At 28.6% G+C, this 21,350-nt stretch overlaps 1 protein-coding gene across 1 annotated transcript in view; it reads right to left on the reverse strand.

Annotated features, from left to right (window-relative positions):
* LOC135953143 (nuclear transcription factor Y subunit beta-like) overlaps positions 1 to 20,582 on the reverse strand; it is a 28,863-nt gene extending 8,281 nt beyond the window's left edge. The window contains exon 1 of the mRNA XM_065502850.1: positions 20,093 to 20,582. Within this exon, the coding sequence (XP_065358922.1) occupies positions 20,093 to 20,582 (490 nt within the window). The remainder of the gene's footprint in view (positions 1 to 20,092) is intronic.
* Positions 20,583 to 21,350: the final 768 nt, after the last annotated feature.

A 21,350-nucleotide genomic window follows, 5' to 3' on the forward strand; every position in this document is an offset into this window, starting at 1 on the left:
TGGATGGTTTAGAAGATTCTCAGGTAAGATATTATTTAATTTATTATTAAGTTTATTTAAATTAAATTGTTTTTGGCATTTTTTATTAAAAATATTTTTTAATTGTTATAATTGTTTTTTTCTTTTATCAGCTGACTCAAATTTGAAATAGCACACTAACTTATGAGGGTTGCTCACAGCAGTCATATTTGTTCGTGTTATTATTTTATGACATACGACTTTATGACTACCCCAATTATTTTTCTTAAGTTAATACGTTAGACAAACCCAGAGACCATAACGAAGTAATATGGAATTATAATCAAGGTTCCAGAATGGTTCTAAACTTATTATTGTTAGTTGTTATGGCAATGTGGTTTTCCTGCTAAACTATCAAAACCCAATTCAAGATTCAAGCAAAAACCCTAAAATGGTTCGTAAATTGGCTTTAACTCATTTTAAAATTAAATGAAAATGTTTATCCAATTTCTATTTCCTTAAATAGCTAAACAATTTGGCTATAAATATTAAATTCTCCTGAATTTTCAAATAAATAGTTTTTTCATTCTTTCCTTCTTTTTTTTTTTGTTTTGTTTGTTTATTAACGTCATTTTCTGCATGAGTTATTATTATTATTATTTGTGTCAATAAAAAAAATTCGTATTTTTTTACAAATAGTTTTAAAATAAATTAAAAAAATTTCCTCCATAATTTATGCATGCATAAATTTATTTGTGAAAAAAATGTTATTCTAGTTTTTATTTAACTCTCTCTATAATAAAATAAATTATTACTTTTTTATTCAATATTTTTTTAGCTAAAATTTTCTAAAGTATTTTCATTTGTAATGTTGTTTAAAGCATTGAAAAATATTTATATTTTTTTTAAAACAAAATAAAAAAATGAGCAAATAAATTAATGTTTAACAAATACTTTAAAAAAATTGTATATTTATATAAAACTAATTACCATAATTTAGATTTAATGTCTGTTTAAAAATAAAAAAAATATGAGCACGGATTAAAAACTTGATTCTAGTAAAAAAAACTAGCAATAATTGGTTATTGTGCTAATTTCGCTTTTGATATTTTTCAAGAGAAATTATTGTAATTATTAAAATAAATATTATTAAGGCGAGCATGATTAATTTGCTAAATGAAGTTTTTAAGCATAATTTTTGGAAATTTCTATTATAGTGCAGAATTTGTTTTATTTTTAAAATCTGCAGATATATTTATGGTTTGGATTAATTTAATGATTTAAAACTATTATTGTATGAGAGCAAAATATTGTCACCTAATAGTACAATTGTTTTGAAATGGTCTGCAGTTCATTGGAATCTCTCAATTTCAATTGATTTTCCAGACTGTTAAGCTTTCAATTTGTGAAATTCGTTAAGGTTACTGTATTTTTTATTTAGCTAACCCAAATATTTAACAGAACACCTTTGTTTACATCTTAAACATCAATTAGCCAACTGTTTTCTAAATGATTTAAATACATTAAATATCAATTATTTTCTTGAGTTAGAAAAATGTTTTCCATTTTCTGACATTTTTCCATTCCCATTTTGTGCTATAATTTCTTTTTAGTTTTAATTTAAAAATCTTGTTACAAACATTTTTTATTTTTGTTTGTTCTTGTTCATTTCTGTACTGATTTCAAGTGCACCATTTCCCTATACTCTAACCATTCAGTCAACATATTAGGTCACGTAAAGTATTCGTCCTTCATTGTTTTCTTGTTTCAACATTGGATTTTACCTATGTACAAAATAGTATTTTCTCTTTACAAATGTATTTTGTTCGTTTTGTTTTAGTTTTAAACATGTTTTATTGTTATTGAATGTTTAAATGCTGCCGCTGATGATGTATTGAAAATGTATGTGAAAAAATTAGGGATGATTTGAAAGTTTAACAATTAGATTAAGCAGATCAATGAAAGAAATTAATAAAGAAATTGTAAGGACTTAATATAAAACATGTTAAGTCACAAAAAGTTTTTCAAAATCTAAGTATGTTATTTGAAATTTATGAATCAATCGAATAATTGTAAAATTATGAATTTAATGATATTGAAAGAGTAATGGTTTAAAAATTCATTTTTTTATTATCATTTTTCATATCGTTCCTATATAAAAACAAGTATGAAAGTATGATCGGTCAAGCCCGACCATATAATACCCTACACTAAGTAAAAGAGTAAAAACATTTTTCTTTTAAAATTTCAATAATTTGTATTTTTGAGTGATTTTCGGAAGTGGGACTTATATGGGGCTATGAACAATTATGGACCGATCACCATGAAATAAGGTCGTGTGATATATGTTTATATTAAAGTTAACTATGTTGAATTTTGTGTGTATACCAACATTTTTAAGCGATTTATGCACGTTAAAGAGATTTTCGGAAGCGGGTCTATATGGGAGCTATGACTAATTATGGATCGATCGTAACAAAATTTGGTGACATGAATTTTGTGTATATAAAATTTATTTGGAGCGGAATTTGTGGAGATACATATATAAATTAAACATTTATGACCGATTAAGTCCAATTTCCTGAGGAATTTGTATGGGGGCTAGGTGAAAAAATGGACCGATTTCAGCCACTTGGTCCTTGAGCCGCAAAAATTATATGTACCAAATTTCATCGAAATATCTTCAAAATTGCAACCTGTACTCTGCGCACAAGGTTTACATGGACAGCCAGCCAGCCGACCAGACGGACGGACGGACGGACATCGTTTAATAGACTCAGAAAGTGATTCTAAGTCGATCGGTATACTTTAAGGTGGGTGTTAGACTAATATTTTCGGGCGTTACAAACATCTGCACAAACGCATTATACCCTCCCCACTATGGTGGTGTAGGGTATAAATAGACCAAAGTAGTTTCCAAATTGCTAAATAACTAAAATTTGTCTTCATGTTTGCAAAACTCGTACCACCTTAACTCAACCTACCAACAATAAAGTGAATTTTTCCGTATTTTCTATTTCTGGTGATTGCTTTCCACACACACACACACATTACCATAAGTTTTAGTTTTCTTTTGTTGTTCGACTTGCAGTTGTACTTGTGTTTGTCTTACGTTTTAGTTTTGTAATGCCAAAACAAATAAAATCAATGCACATGTGGAAATTGTCAATAATTTCAATTTGATTTCATTTTGATTTTTCCACACATTTAGTAATTTAAGTTTTTTTTTTTTTTGTTCTTACTTTCTTTTTTTCCCATTTTCTTTTGTTTTGTTCTATTTCAATTGAGTTTTATTTATTTGTGCTTTTCGTTCTACTCTTGTTAAGGTATTTAGTATGAAAAGTACATGGATTCTGGTATTTATTTTGTTCACTATATATATTTATATATATGGATTTTATTTTTCCTTATTTTATTTATTCATTGTCTAATAATGATTATCTTGATTCTTTTGATTCTGTTCTACTCTATGATTTTATATTTTTTCAATAAAATTTTTTGTTTTGTTTAGTCTTTTCTACGTAATCTGATTATTGAAGATTTATGTATTTAAGGTTTGATTGCAGTATAAATATGTAGTACGTATTGATGTGAAGGAGAGTTCAAGAGGTGTTTTGGTTGCCAATTATGGGGATTATTTTGGTAGATTTTATCGTTTTTATTTAAAATGAAAATTTAAATTACTTTACTAAAGTCTACTAAACAAATATCTTCATATTTGGCTTTTAGTAATTCAAACGTAAATTTTTACTCCCTTATTCATAATCAATTTTTAAATATATAAAAAGTTTATAATCAAAGACCGAAAATAACGGGTTCACTTTCATTTCAATGGTAAATTCTCATTCGCAGCCATTTAAAAATAATTTTTTGTGACATATCACTGAGAGAGTGATTTATTTGAGAACATTTTAGGTTTGGGGTTGAGAGAATCAGAAAAGAAACAATCTGGATGAGTGATTTATAATTTATTTTTTTCGTAAAGGTCAGCTTGTGACTTTTATTTGCGAACAGGAAAAATAAAAATGCATTTGATGCAAATCAACGATTAATTATATAAAATTTATCAAAAGACTAATAACAATTTAAAAAAAATTTATCATTTCTGTTACTCTGACTTCATTACTTCATACTTATCATATTATTTCCATAATTTGTTAAAAATTACTAACAATATGTTATTGTGTGTAAATAAAAGAGAAAGTAACAGTTATTAAGAACAAGAATAAATGAATGTTATTTTCAGTGATTTATTTTTTTCACAAAAATATAAATCATAATTTGGGTTTTTTGGTATAAGGACGAGTTATTTTCGATTTCTGTTTATAATACAAAATTTCCATACAAAATATATTTCATAAGCCTTTGATAAATTTAAAAATTGATTATCAATAAAGCCTTTAGAAAGTATGTTTTTATAAATAATTTCGATATTTAGACATACTGTACTGACTTACTATTGACACAGTCACCAGTACTAGTAATTTATTATCTGCTTATTACAGAAATTTAGAAATCTACTACTGACAATAGTACTAGGGTTTTTATCCCGGGAATTCCCGGTACAAATTTCCCGGGAATTTTTCCAATCTTTCACTACCCGATTCCCGGGATTTTTAGTCGGGAATCCCGGGAATTAAAAACTGACGAAAATACATACAAAACAAGTTAGAACTCTATTTTTTTCACCAAAAAACAGTGAAAAGTTTTTTACAATTTTTTGCTTATATCTCGGCAATTATATACCGCTTATTGTTATTATTATTTATTTTGGGTTTTTCGTATGCAAATTTAAAAAGAAAATTCATTATTTATAGAATTTATTTCTTATTGAATCATTCTAATTTCTTTAAATTTCTTCTTCAAAAAATAGCTTCAAAAATGTATTAAATGATTAAATTGTTCTTCAATTCACATTTATTACAAAAAGGCTTAAGACAGTTTTTTCGATTAATTTTGTAAATGATTTGATTTAATCATTAGGAGTTTGAATAAATTCTGTTATTAATTAACTTTAAAATTAATTCCGTTTAAATAAAGGCTTTGGAATGAATCTAAAAAATTAAATATTAGGAATGGATTTATGGAATGAAAGGCTGATATTCATTAATTATAACACTAAGTTTTTATATGAAATTTGGCTATAATATTCCTAATTTACAGTATCATTATATATTTCGGGAATAACCGGGTACCCGAGAATGTAGAAAAAAAATTTCCCGATTCCCGGGAATCAAAAAAGGTCGGGAAATTAAAAACCCTAAATAGTACTATTGACTAGATAATTTTTTTGGGACCATATGTATATATAGAAGCCAGAGAGTCACTAGTACGTTTTAAAAATTCTAGCACATATAAACTTTAGGTCCTTTTCTGAAGTAGATGTCAATAATGAAATTTCATATTTTGTTAAAATTTGACGTTGTATTAAAAAAAATTAAGAAACAAAAAATGCAACAGTTGGAAGAGTCGTCCTCAAATCCATGTTTTTTTTTCATCAAACACAAATAAAAAACTATAGACGATTCGATAAGAATATTGCCTAAATAGTTGACACAACTGGTGACTTGGAGACACTTGTCCGCAAGTTTCCTTCAGGGTAGTTATTGATTAAATGTGTTAAAATGGAAGCCAAAATTAAAGGTTTAGAATATTGAGAAGCCAGTAACGAAAATTGTAACAAAAACAAAACATATGTATGTAAAATTTACACTCAAAGTTCACGCTTGTTAGCACATATAATTTTGTGAAAATGAGCGAATTCACTTAATTGTGAATAACCCAATCGATATTTATGATCAATATCCAATCTTGTTCCTACTGCATGTGGGTTTGCGATAAAGTAATAAATCTGAACAATTTCTACCGTTTTCAATTGTTCATGATTTTTTAAAAACAAACAAAATTGCTATTTTCACATAAAAAATATATTATTTGCTTCAATTTGTTATTATAACTCCGAAACTACTGAGCCGATTGAAACGCAATAAATTTGTAAATAGTATGGAAAAAATGCTTTCAAAAAACAGGCAATCGAAAGACGAACATTAACTACTCAATTAGATGTGTATCAAACAAAAAAGTATTTTTTTGTTAAAATTAGCAAATTCACTTAATTGTGAATTAATTCGAAAAGAATCCATCGGTTTTTATGTTCGATATCTTATTTTGGTGTTATTATATGTGGCTTTACGACAAAATAATAAACCTGGACAATTTCTGCTGTTTTTTATTTTTCATGAGTTTTTTTACAACATAAAAATTTGCTATTTTCACGTAAAAAATATATTTTTTGCTTCAATTTGTTATTGTAACTCCGAAACTACTGAGCCGATTAAAACGCAATATATAAACGGATTAAAGGCTATGTAAATCTAAACTTTCCTTAGTTTATTTTAATAATATCGGACTAAGCCTTTTTGAGTTATCATAAATTATGTAGAGAAACGTCTAAAAAATTAACAATTTTCCAAAAAATAAAAAAAAACTCCATATAATTTAAAAAGACCATATTTGTGCTACTGGAACCACAACACATCAAAATTGGGTAGTGGTTTAAAAAGCATGTACAAGTTTTTTAATTTTTGTTACCCTCATGTCATTGGCTTTGACATGAGATCAAAACTAATAAAATTTGACTAACAGTTCTAAAGATATGAATAGTTTTAATCAAGGTATTTTGCAATTATCTTTATATATATAATTCTTCTATACGTGTGTTAGTAACTGAACTCCTCCATAACGGCTGGGCCGATTTCGATGAAATTTATTGTGTGTGTTTGAGTGGGTCCGTGGATGGTTTAGATTCACAATTGACCTATATAGGAATAATGGGTATGGCACCTCCCATACAAAGTAAAAATTTATTATTGCATATCTGGAGTACTATTATAGTGGGATTCTTCAAAATTTGTGTGAGCTATGGCAGAACAACGTTTGTCGGGACAGCTAGTCATATATAAAAATATGAAAACCATACTAATTCGTACTTCGAAATTCTGGAGAACAATAAATTAATGGTTCAAAAATTATTTTTTTTTTTTGTTGAAATTATTTGTTTCGTCCTTTAATATTAGTAGTAAATTTGATTGAAATTGGAGATGACAAATCCTTAAATAACACTGTTCTGTACATTTTGGTATAGATGCTCTTTATTCTAAAACTTTTTATTTATATTTTAAACGAGAACTGGTACATTAACGTTGTATTTTAGACATACTGTTAGGGATCATTAAACTAAGCCAAATTAATTGTTTTAATCTATATATATAAAAGTGAATGTGTGTCTGTATGTATGTATGTTTATTATTTTTAGTTTGGGATCTATAGACGGCTAAACGGCTGAACCGATTTGCTTGAAATTTTTACAGTATATTTATGTATGTCTGGAAGGAGCTATAGGCTACTTTTTGTTTTGAAATTTTAAGTGGGCGTGGTACCTCCCATACAAAGTTAATTTTTAAAATCAAATATTTAGGAAACTATAATAGCTATAGTCCTCAAATTTTGCATGAGCAATTCCACTGTTTGTTTAAATATTTGCGACAAAAATGGGAGTAGTAGCCACAGAGGGCGTGGCACCTCCCATATGATGATTATTTAAAAAATCTAATATATGGGATAGAATAAGAGATAGAATCCATACATTTTGTACGGATATTCTACCATCAATTTTAATATTTAGGACAAGAATGGGCGGACTGAAATAGTGGGCGTGGCACTTCCCAAACAATCTAAATACTAAAATTCATATCTATCTGTATAATTGTAGTATGTAAAGCGTTAAAATTTTGTATGAACTACTTATTTAGGCCAAAAATGGGCAAAATAGCAATAGCGGGCGTGGCACCTCCCATAGATGTGATGAAAAATTATATATAGGGACAGCTATAGCAGCTATCAATATTAATATTTAGTACAGAAATGCGCGGACTACCAAAAATATTAAGTAAATGCTAAAATTTGTATGTATACATTTGAAACCCTTATATATATATAAAAGTCAATGTGTGTTTGTTTGTTTGTATGATTGTTTGCGTATTTGTAATGGCACTCGACTTACAGTAAGGCAATTAATGAACAATCTAATCGGAGCGACCTTTATAACTGGGAATTATAACTTCGGAAATGCCATTTGATTTTACTCGATGGCAGTTTCCTATTTGCAATGATAATTGATAAAGCTCAACGTCAGTGTTTGCAAGTTTGCGGACTAAATCTAGAAAATCCATGTTTTTTACATGAACAGAAACTAATTTTAGATAGACTAAATATATTGTAAATCTTTACGGTACGGGTAGCGAAGCACACCGGGTTTTAGCTAGTATTATATAAATAACAAAATTGCATTGAATGTAATTGATAAGTTTGTTTAAATTCTTTGATAAATTATCAACTTTGTCATGCTGTCATTATAGCAAAAAGCCAGCTTAATTTTACAACTAAAAATTAAAAATTTTAAACTCGAATTCTTTAAGCAATAAAAAATTCAATTCTTTGTTATAAAATACACATTTTAAACTTTTATACTTTTGACTAAACACTAAAGGTATACTTGATAGAAATCTTAAATACATAAAAATAAAATATTTCAAGCATTAATTTTAATCACATTTTAAATGTTCAAAGAATTTTTTTTTCTTCCATATTCTAAGGATATTCCAAGTAATATGAGACTAGACTAGAAAAAATAAAGAAGAAAAATTTATATAATTTCTTAAAGTAAAAGCACATAAAATGTATGACAAATCAACCATATACTTTTATCTTTTTGCTTTCTATATTCCTGAACATATATAAACAATTTCTTTAAATTTTGTATATATTTAGATGTGTGTTTTTTTTTTGTTGTAAACTTATTCCCAACAAATACTTTATTATTATTTTCCTTAACAAAGCAAACAATGAATTTGTCTTATTCAGAGATGATGAGAAAAAAAAAACCAAATCAAAATGATTGAAAAAGCCAGCATAAGGTTCAGTTAGGTACAAATACTACTACTACATTTGGTTCAGTAGACATAAATATATTTTTATTTGGGTTTTTTTTGGAAATAAAAAATGAAGACAGAGGCTTACTTCATTTAGTATGAAATATTTAAAAAGGAAATGAAGGTGATCTCAATTTTAATAAAACACTTAAATAGGTCAAAAAACAGGACACAATAAAAGTAGGATTCGAATATAGTTTTTGCATTTGTCTATGTTTTCAGAAATTGGTCTAAATATTCATTTATTAAAATAAGTCTACATTGAAAACATTTCGTTCAAATTTGTATTAAAGTCACAGTAAATATTTATTTTTGCTGTTTCTGAAATTTAAATACTCGTAATATAATCAAGACAAATTGGTCTTGTTGCTTAACCCTCCGTTAGTCGCAATCATTTTCAATCGAGACTAGTCGCAATGTATAAAATTGATATCAATAAAAACGTCGCGTTTGAAAATTGCAGTAAAAATATTATTTTATCAAAAAATATATTAAAATTTAGGTTGTTTAAAAAAAAATTACAATAAAAAAACGTTTGCCTATATCAACCAGAACAATTGCAAGTAACGGAGGATTCTTACATAGCTCTGGTTCCTCTAAAGAGAGTCAACTTAAAATTTAAAAATCTTCAGTAAAGGCAAAAAACTGCGTTTTTTTTTAATACATTACAATGAAAGTTGAAGACGGATACAACTGTATTTTTTGGCAAAAGAGTAGAGAAAATGGTGTAAGATTTTTACAGTGGGTAGATAAGACCCGTGTATATCAATTTCTTGCAAAAAGTGAAAATTGAAAAATTTTGTGTTGACTATCTTTAGAGGAACCAGTGTGATATATAGTTCTATATCTTAACTTGCAAAAGAAATAACAAACTTAGTACACCTTCGTGTTTATTATAGGGAACATACAAAATACAACTATGATAATATTTGAGCAAAAAATAAAATTGAAAACCTTAAGGACATTGACTGATGTTGTTACGAAATATATATATTTTTTTCTTATTATTATATTCGTCTAACAAAGTACTATATAAAAAGACTTGCACATACAAACACACCTACATTTACACATCTATATATATTTTTATATATAAATACAAAAAAAAACAACAAAATATTGTAACTGCTTTTGGCATTTGTTATCAGCCAGCTTAAACATCTTGGAAAAAAATTGTAAAAGAAATAAAAAAAAACTTGTGTTCTTGTATGTGAGATTTTCTTTAAGTAAAAGTTCACTGTTGGATAGGAAATTGGTATTCTTATTATTTACATAATATTGTGATACATACGTAAATATGTTGTATGAATGAAGGATATGTTTTTTTGTATATACTACTTAGTACATACTTATATAAAGTATTTATTTATAAGTCTAAGTAGCAGATGATTAGTAGGATTTTTATACGAGTAGTATAAAACACCTGTCAAATCAATTCAATTATAAACTGAAAATATGATTTTTTACCTATTTACTCCCATATACAATTTTTAAATTTATCAAAGGTTTATTAAACAAAATTTCCATTCAAAATTTGTTTTATAAAACTTTGACAAATTTAAAAACTGTTTATGCATATACATAGTTATAGTTTTTAATTATGCAATAAAATGTATATCAATGATGTGTGAGAGGCGTATACGTAATATTTATTATTGTTACGTATTACATATTAATCATACGCATCTGTGGTGTGCACTAGGGATGCCAAGTGGGACTTGATCTTTCAATCATGGTACTCTGAAAATTTTTATTTCATATTGAATATAAAATTTTAAAATAAAAGCCATTAATTTTTTTAATATGTATGTATATTTAAATAAAATTATAACAAATCAAAATAAATCTGAATCAAACGATAACACAGGGCAACAAAATCGAAAAAAATTAAGAGGCTTTTTAAACCACTACACAATTTTGATGTATGGTGGTTCCAGCAGTACAAATATGGTCCAAATTTTAAATTCTACAGAGAGGTTTTTTTTAAAAAAAATTTTAAGTAAAATTGTGATTATTTTAAACGTTTCTCCACATAATTAATGATTTACATATCCTTTAATTCGATTGTATATTGCGTTTTAATTGGCTCAGTAGTTTCGGAGTTATAATAACAAATAATTTTATAATAACAGCTAATTTTTTTGTTTAAAAAAACTCATGAAAAATCTAAGGCGAGAGAAATTGTTCAGGTTTATTGCTTCACCACAAAGCCACATATAATAGCAACAAAATAAAATATCGATTAATTCATTTCGAATGTATTCACAATTAAGTGAATTTCCTCATTTTCAAAAAATTTTAGTTTTTTGTTTGATACACATAAAATTGAGTAGTGAGTGTTCTTCTTTTGAATAACTGAATTTTGAAAACATTTTTTTCATGCTATGTACAAATCTTCACATATATATTGCGTTTTAATCGGCTCAGTAGTTTCGGAGTTTAACAAATTTAAGCAAAAACAAGTAAGAGTGCTATATTCGGCTGTGCCGAATCTTATATACCCTTCACCAAATTATACTTCAAAATTTTAAATATTTTTAGGTAAACAAAATTTAATTTTTTTTAGTTGTTTTTTTTCATTTTTTGAAAAAAAATTTATTTTAAATTTTTTTTTTTAAATTTAAATTTTTTTTTTTTTTAAATTTAAAATTTTTTTTTTTTTAAATTTTAAAAATTTTTTTTTGGTTTTTAAAATTTTTTTTTTTGAAAAAAAAAATTCGGGTTAAAATTTTTTTTCCCGATTTTGACCCATTGTAGGTCCAACTTGATATGGTCTTATATACGTCGTTGCAAATGTCTTTGAAATATCTATCATTAGATATCCATATTGTCTATATTAATGTCTTAGTAATCCAGATATAGGTCAAAAATTGGTCAAAAATCGAGGTTGTCCTGGTTTTTTCCTCATATCTCAGCCATTTGTGGACCGATTTTGCTGATTTTAAATAGCAAAATTCTCGAAAGCATGTCTGACAGAATTATTGAAGATTTGGATCCCGAAGATATCTGGGGTCTTCAGAAAACTGATTTCAACAGACAGACAGACAGACGGACAGACAGACAGACAGACAGACGGACATGGCTTAATCGACTCCGCTATCTATAAGGATCCAGAATATATATACTTTATAGGGTCGGAAATGAAAAATGTAGAAATTACAAACGGAATGACAAACTTATATATACCCTTCTCACGAAGCTGAAGGGTATAAATATATTTTTTATGTGAAAATATAAATTTTTTTTGTTTTATAAAAATCATGAAAATCGAAAACGTCAGAAATTGTTTAGAGTTACTACTTTCTCGCAAAGCCACATGTAATAGCATCAAAATGAGATATCGATCATAAAAATCTATGGATTTTTTTTCGAATTTATTCACAATTAAGTGAATTCGCTCATGTTCAGAAAATTGTATGCACATACAAGCGTGTACTTTGAGTATCAATTTTACAGTCAAAGTACAAGCTTGTAAGCGTGCACTTTGAAAATGAGCGAATTCACTTCATTGTGAATACATTCGAAAATAACCCATCGACTTTTGTGATCGTTATCTCATTTTCTTCCCATTACATGTGGTTTTGCAATAAAGAAATAAATCTGAACAGTTTTCGATTTTATTTTCGCGTAAAAATATATTTTTTGCTTCAATTTGTTAGTTGACGCATAGTTGAGGTGCAGACCGATCAAAAATTTAAAGTGCGAGAGATTGTGAAAGCCATAGGTATCTCAAATGTCTAAGTGGTTTCAATTTTTAATGATCACATGGGCATAAGAAAGCTTTCGGAAATATGGCTGCCGCATTTGCTCACAATCAGCTGCACAATCATTGTACACACATGTGCTGTTTCTATGGCAAAATTCCGCCATATTCTCCGGATTTAGCCCCGAGTAACTATTTATTGTTTCTTCACCTAAAGAAAAGTCTAGGCGGAAAGAGATTTTACTCCAACGATGAAATCAGCTCTCAAAAAATACCTATTTTGATAACCTCGACAAATCTTATTTTTGGATATGATACAAAAATTGGAGAAACTTTGGTCAAAGTGCATTGAGCTCAAAGGAGACTATGTTGAAAAATAAAATAATTTTTTATCCAAAAACTAGTGTTTCATTCAAAAAGGTAAGGTATTTTAAACCTACCGTTGTATTATTTGATTTTCATAACAGACATTTTTTCAACATTAGTAGTGGAATAAAATAGATAGAAACAGCTTTTAGCTTTTCTTTTACTTTTGTCTTTGATTAAGAAATTAATATATTTAATATTCAATAAAACAATTCCATTGTTGCAAATATCATAACTACCTATCGTTTGCGCAAATCTAACAAATGAAAATCAGTTATGTCTACAGGACGTATGCGTGATATTTAATATAATTGTGTATTAGATATTAATAATACGCTTCCATGGTATAAGATATTTGATACTGATTTTTTTCAATGAATCTGACAATCTGCATTTGAATGCAATGGCATACACTAACAATGCAATTTCCAAGACACTGTAGATCAGATACTGTTTCCCTTTATGGTGTGGCAGGGCAACGATGACTGATGACAATACTACTGAACTTAATAAGTAAAAGCTTGATTGGTTGATGGACAAAATATCGTAAATAATTTAAGAGAACTCAGTAAAATTAGTCTGTAATATATTCTAAAGATTTGTCCAGTCTTTCTAGCGGGATAACACTATCAGTATAACAATAATAATAATCCTCACAAATATTTGAAACGCACTTTACAACCTCTGGTTATTTTTTAACTGAAATTTATATTGTCTTTTAAAAAAAAATGTTTGTATGAAAATTGTCAGTATATCTTTAGGTTAAAAATTAAGTACACATTGTGAATGCTTTAAAATGTTTACCAATAAAATACATAAATAACTATTTTTATTATTTTCATTATCCAATAGAACATGAAAGACACTATTTGCCCAGAGGTGATTTATGTACATATTGATTCAGAATTTATATTTTTTATGAATTCGGCTGTTAATACATATTTTGTTCGAGAATATTCCCAGAATTTGTTATTATATTACAAATATAAAGTAATACAACATTTCCATAGAATTTGAAATTAAGCAGAAGTTATATTGTATAACATAATAAAGCATACTTTTAGGTAACTAAGAAAATAGTTATTGTATATATGTATATATATATTCATAAGTATCTGTCAAAGTGTTCGAGGAAATTTTACAAAGTTTTATTGGTAGTGTTTTTAAAACAGATTTCTGCAAAAGCACCACGAGATTAAGTATTAACCCTCTAACCGGCCAATTTATTTCGAGGTAAAATAATATACCAGGTTATTGTTTGAAAAAAAAAGAAATACGTTGGAATAAAAACAAACAAAAGGCAAGTGCACGTTCTTGTTTATCACAATAAGTAAATTATTTGTCTTTTTACACATATTTACCGTTATAACGGGAAAAATAACCAAATAAAGCAGCATTACATACATTTAACATACCCGCCTAAAGGCAGCCTTGCCGGTTAGAGGGTTAAGATTATTTATTGCAATTTGTCAGTGGCAAAAGTTCAATTCTTTGAAAACTATTATTGAAATACATGTGTTACAGCAAATTTTTGTTAAAACAAAAATATTAATATATTTAACTACAACTACAATAAGCAACATATAAATAGAAAAATCCTGTAAAAAATATAGTACATAATAACTTTCATGCCTTCATATACATTTCATTACAATATATCATTCATATAAAATATTTGAATTTTAATTTTCTCTATAAGTTTACCAAGAATTAAAATGATTTTATACCATGTTTTTATAACAATGTTAATTCCGCATTGTAATTTAAGTAGATATTTTATATATAATTATATTTTATTTTGCCATACACAGACGTAAACATCTAAAACACATTTAAAATGATAATGACTCATGTGTCGATGTATGAATGCATGTAAACAGTTCACATTTCACATACTATCAAATTAGTCTAAACATTTTTGCTTTGAAATGTGAATATTCATTAAAATTTGCGTTTATACTTTTTTCTACTATAACATATTTTCCGATACGCTCGTATTTATACTTGTATAGGATGTATGTTTGTATGTACTTCTAAATGCATTCGTGTAGATATATATATACATATGTGGATTAGGGAGTCCAGTTTATAATGTTTCGATGTAACAATTAGTCTCTTTGAGCAGACCATCTCCCAAAATGTTTGTTCAGGCGTCAATATTTAGTGAGCTGGATTAAAGGAAAAAAAGTTAAGTTTCCAAGATTTCTTTTACATTTCTCGCAAAGGACACATATGAAATGTAGGTTTTGTGTGAACGACGCTAGCAATGTCGTATCAGAACTTTCAAAGATTTTAAGATTTTCACCAAAGATTTTAATGTTGTTTATTTGATTCAATAAATATAAATTTGTATGACTTAAAAATGCGGGATTTTTAAAATTTTGAGCCTTTATTTTGAAACAGTTGTATATGTCATCAAGCCATCAAGCCAATTTCGGATACTCTGTTCCAAAGTAAAACATATCTAAGAGAGACCGGGGCACGGACTGGACTCTAAAGCGGCTGAGGCTAAACTTCCCAGCCACTTCATTCTAAATACTTTTTAACAGGTGGTGGAGCGTTGTCATGATATTACACGTTTTTCGGTCAATGCTCGCTTCATACGCAACATTTTCGTTCGGTAAATGTTGCCTGTGATGCTTCGGTCAGAGTTCAGCAGTTCATAATTGATAGGAGACTTTTTCTCCCACCAAATACAGAAAATTACCTTAGCGTCATGGATATTTTGGCGTCGATTCTCATTGCCACTGGTTATTATAATGGATCCACTTTTCATCATAAGTTATGATTCGCCGAAAAATTATTTTATTTTATATCGTTCAAGCATCATTTCGGACATGCAAACTAGTCTTTCAAGTTTTCTCCGCTTCAATTTCCCTTGCTTTTAGATGAATACTGCTACTTGCAACCGTTTTGAAATAGTAAAATAAGAAGTTCCCAATAATTTAGCCAACCTTTGAGTGATTTTGACAACAATCTTCATGAAGCAATGGCTCCAATTATTGGTCTTAATTTTTTTTTGGTTGACCTAGGCGATCTATGTCTTCCGCACAAACATCTCACATTGAAACCTATGGAACACATTTACAATAAGCTTTGGTGAGCAATCGGTGTGCTTTAGCGGCACTTTTTTCAAGGTAAAAAAATAAAGCAATACTTCTCGTATATGACGCTAATTCAACAAAATTCGAAAGAAAAAAACACTATAATGTTCAATAACTAAACAAACTGATTTCAGAAACGTTATCGAATTTTGTATTTGGGTCCACCCTATTATATTTAGTTTGTGTTTACAACACTGGATTTTAAGTTCATTTGATATTAAATGTTATAGTGAAAACCATGCAATATTCAAAATATACTTATTTAGATTGTGTGTTTTTTATTTGGACTCATACTCATTTAAGCTGTGTAAGTATATAGTCATTAGCATTATCAATGTTGTGTGTGTTTAACTACTAACTAAAAGTATGATGTTACAGGTATTTCAATGTATTAAATCTTTTTGAGCTTAACAAAGTCTTCTAATAAATTACAAATATGTTTGACACACCAATATCTATGGTAAGGTAACAAAAAGTCATGGTGACAATTAAAAACAACTTCATTTATTCTCGATCTTTTGAAATACGAAAAAACTACAACTTTATCGCTTATATATCAGCAATTGTTCACAACAATTCAACGTTCTCCCACTTACAATGGTTGGTGTTTCCTATATACCGATGGATCAAAATCAGACCTTCATACCTCATTTGCGGTCATTGATGGGAACCTATCCACAATTTACAATGGATTATTAGAAAATCATTGCAGCATTTTTACAGCCGAAGCCTTCGCAGTAAAATTAGCAGTAGAATATTCTTTAAAACTCAAGGGTAAATTTATTATTTGTACAGATAGTAAATCAACAATATCTGCAATATCCAATATAAAAAACACCGAACAGATAGTACTTGATATTCGTAACTACCTAATAAAAGCTCCCAATAAAATTAGAATAATGTGGGTTCCAGGACATTCAGATATAAAAGGAAATGAAGCAGCAGACACAGCCGCAGGAGATGCATCACGTTCCACATTACTACTTTTCCACACACAAGAAAATAAGGACATAAAATCTCAAATATTAAAACATCTTTCCGCTAGAAAACTTAATGATTGGAATGCTTATAATCACCGATATAAAACCATAAACCCCAAAGGAGAAACAATTATTTATCCAACATCCACCTCTCGAAGGGAAACAAAATTATTTTCCAGACTAAGACTCGGCCATACCTTAACTACTCATCAATACTTGTTGTCAAAAGAAGATAAACCTACATGCAGATTATGTAATACAACACAGTCTGTAGAACACATACTCGATTCCTGTCATCTGTTTACTCAGGAAAGAATCTCAACATTTGGATCAACAACACCTAGCCTACTGCCGTATTCACCATCTCATGAAAACATTAGCAAATTATTTTCCTTTTTTAAGAAATGTAAATTTGTAAATAATATTTAACAATACATTCATATATATATATATATATATATATATATATATATATATATATATATATATATATATATATATATAAATTATTATTAATTAACCCATACATTAAAATAACGCCAGAGTTGAAGGCCAAGTTGCTCATACTCGTACTCTGTATTATATAATTTCATTTATTGTATTATATAAACATTAATAAATAAATAAAAAATATATTTATGCAATAATATATTTAAAATATGAGATAATACTAACCCTAATTTCCCTAAAATTAACTCGGTTGTTTAAAAAATATTCTTTTCGATGACATGAGATATAGACCAATATAGAGGGTAGGGTATTTTGAGTATGTGTTGATGGTTGTTATGCCCAGAAATGTTAGACCTTAAATTATACCGAACAACTCAGAACCGCTTTCTGTTTTCATTAAACGATGTCCATCCATTCGTCTGTCTGTTCATCTGGCTGGCTGTCAATGTGAACTTGTGAAATCGGTTCATGTATTCAACAAGCTCCCATAAAAATGTTCTCCGAAATAGGACTTTAGCGGTCATAAATATTTAATTGATATAGGTATCTACTTTTAAAAAAACAAGTAAGAAAGTATGTTCGGTGAAGCTCGACCATATACCCTTCACCAAGTAAATGAGCTAAAACATTTTTCTTTTAAAATATCAATAATTTATATTCGTGAGTGATTTTCGGAAGAGGGCCTTATATGGGAGCTATGACCAATTATGAACCCATCACCATAAAATTAGGTGATTTAATCGACTCAGAAAGTGATTCTAAGTCGATCGGTATACTTTAAGGTGGGTGTTAGACCAATATTTTTGGGCGTTACAAACATCTGCAAAGACGAATTATAACCCCCCCCCCCCCACTATGGTGGTGTATGGTATAAAAACATAAACGATGACCACAAAATTTTTTAGTAAAATGCCAATAGATGACACTAAAAAATGCTTTAACAACTCTCGAAAAGGTGGTTAGAAAAGTATCGGTCCATAATTAGTCAAAGCTCCCACACTTCCGAAAACTACTTTAACGATCATAAATGTCTTAAAAATTTTGATATATATATAGAATTTAACAGAAATGTATTTCATATAAAACAGAGCACCTACTTTTATGACGATCAGTCAATCAATCAATAATTAGTTATAGCTCCGTAAAAGGACCATTTTTGTAGTTGTTTTTTTTATGAAAACTAATTTAAAAAATTTAATGCGAGATATTCTTCTTCATTTCTTGAGTAATACATTACAATGAAAAACATTCAAGGATTTATATAAGACTACGTTTATACAAAGTACTAAATTGCAATTATCTGGAGTACCTCCCATGGTCCCATTCTGACATTTGTATGCCTATAGATTGGAATAGATTTTGCAAAAATAAGAGTATCTGAAAAATAATTTGGTTTTTATGTTCCAAATTCATTAATATTTTTAAAAATAATAATAAGTTCTTTCGAAACATTGTTGTCTAAAATATCGAACGAAATAAGGTATATCGTACGTGACATAAAACGAAAGTAATTTTGAGGTACATGTAGAAATATGCAAAAATTTGGGAATCGTCAGAGGCGTTATGTTTTCTTTTAATTTCTAAACTAAATATTTTTCCATTACAATCCGTGATATTTAAATAAATTCAATCTTTGGATGAGTTATGAATAATAAAATTTAATATCGTACGTGACAGATTTTTCTCGTATAGAAAAACAATATATCTTCTGAAAATATATGTATAAATAAATAGAAAATATATGTATATTCGGTTTCAATAAACAATTTGATAATACCAAAAAAAATAAACAATTACAGCCAAATTCATTTCATACTACATGCTAATTGGGAGCTTAGTTTTCGCCGTAATCTTAGCCTAGAACATACCAATTAAATTAAAAAATTAATCTAGTTTTAAACTATTATTTTTGGCCTTAAGATGTTGTAATAAACTGTAAATACTTTCATATAGTAACATTTTAGTGTTTTCTCCTATTCAAATCATCTTGAAAAATTGCCCATATGCTTTTAATCGCTCATATGTATGTAACATTTTTTAGAAAAAAAATTTTAAAATCAGCGATTCATTAGCCTTAATATGAAAGATCAAACATTATAAAATCTGACTAACAGTTCTAAAGTTATCAGTTTGACTTTAGTTTTGCGCGTATCTATTCTGGAGAACTTTTTATTATGCATGGCCAATATTTAAACTTACTTATTTTCACCTATGTTTTTTCGGCATTACACACATTCACAGAAACTGTTGGGCAGAATTTGAAAAGCATCCTTTATATAGTAAAATAATTCTGAACGATTATGTTGATGTAACATTTAGTAAATGCTAAATATAGTTTACAATAATAATTACTTTCAGTAAAAATTTTACTAAATGAATTAATTCACTCTTTAAAACACCGGCTGGATATAAGCTTATTTCAACGAAAAAAGAAAATTTGTCTGAAACGTGTGTGTAGTTGGAAATGTTTAGTTTTTATTCTGGTTATGTTCATCAAAAAACATTCAACCTACGAAAACAAAAAAAAAATAGAAAACTTACCTTGTTTGGGTGAAGCACTTAATGCCTGTTGTGGTGATTGTTGTTGAGAATGTATTTGATATTGTTGTTGCTGTTGGGCTGCAGCAGCAGCCACAGCTACAGCCTGCTGTTGGGCAATACAAGCTGCAGCAGCAGCGGCAGCAGCCGCCTGTTGTTGTTGATGCTGTTGCTGGGCTTGTTGCTGTTGTTGTTGAACAGCCTGCTGCTGGGCAGCAGCGACTTGTTGTTGTTGCTGCTGTTGTTGTTGGGCTTGTTGCTGCTGCTGACTATTAGCTGACATTTGCTGTTGCTGCTGCTGTTGTTGCTGCTGTTGCTGCTTGTTATTGTTGGCCTGCTGATGCGACTGCTGTTGCTGTGTTATGTGAGTCTGATGTATGGCCAGCAATTTTGTTTCGTATGGTTTAGCATGTGGAGCACCAACTGATAGTGGTTGACTGCTAAGCGTCATTTGTGCTGTGGCTGGCATCATGAGTGTGGGCATTGCCAACATTTTTACTTTGCTTTTGCTAAACAACACTGGGTTCTCAGTTATCTCAGTTAGAGCTTTTGTTTGTTGTTTGTTTTGTTTACTATACACCTGCACTGCTTAAGTGTCGTGTAGTGTCGTGCCGCGTGAGCTTGAGTGTGTTTGAGAGTTAGTATTTCTAGTTCGTTCGTTCGTTTTTACTGTTATTTGGTTAAACCGTTGGTTTTTTCTCTCTCTCTTTATCTTTTTTTTATTTTGTTTAGAGATTTAGATTCTGCTTTAGTGTTATTGCTGTTGTTGTTTTAGTTTGTAATGCTTTTGATGTTTTGCGGTCAAGTTACAGTTACAGTTACACACTCGTACACCGTTACTCTTTTCATGCACACATGTAGGTATGTACTCGTACAACAATGTTAATTCTATAATGTTCACGTATGTTAATGTAGTCAAGGTATGCTAATATATTCAACTGCTGAATTTTTCTACCTCTTGTTTTGTTGCTGTTGTTTTTATTTCAGTAAAAGTGCAAGTGTGTGAGTTTGTACATATATTTGCTATAGACGGGATTAAACGAGTGCTGTTTTGTATTTTTCTTTTTTTGCTTTCAAAACACAACAGTCGTCGTTGAAGTAATAATGTTTAGCAGTGGTAGTTAGCAGCTGAAGTTGTAGTAGACTCGTAGCCGTAGTAGTGGTGGTGGCGTTGGCGGCGTTGTTAGTAGTAGTATGCGTTTAACATGTAAATGTATGCATACGTGTACTAATCTGTATTTATATGTATGTTTGTATATTT

The sequence above is a fragment of the Calliphora vicina genome, chromosome 1 (genome assembly GCF_958450345.1).
Source record: "Calliphora vicina chromosome 1, idCalVici1.1, whole genome shotgun sequence".
In the NCBI taxonomy this organism is placed as follows: Eukaryota; Metazoa; Arthropoda; class Insecta; order Diptera; family Calliphoridae; genus Calliphora; species Calliphora vicina.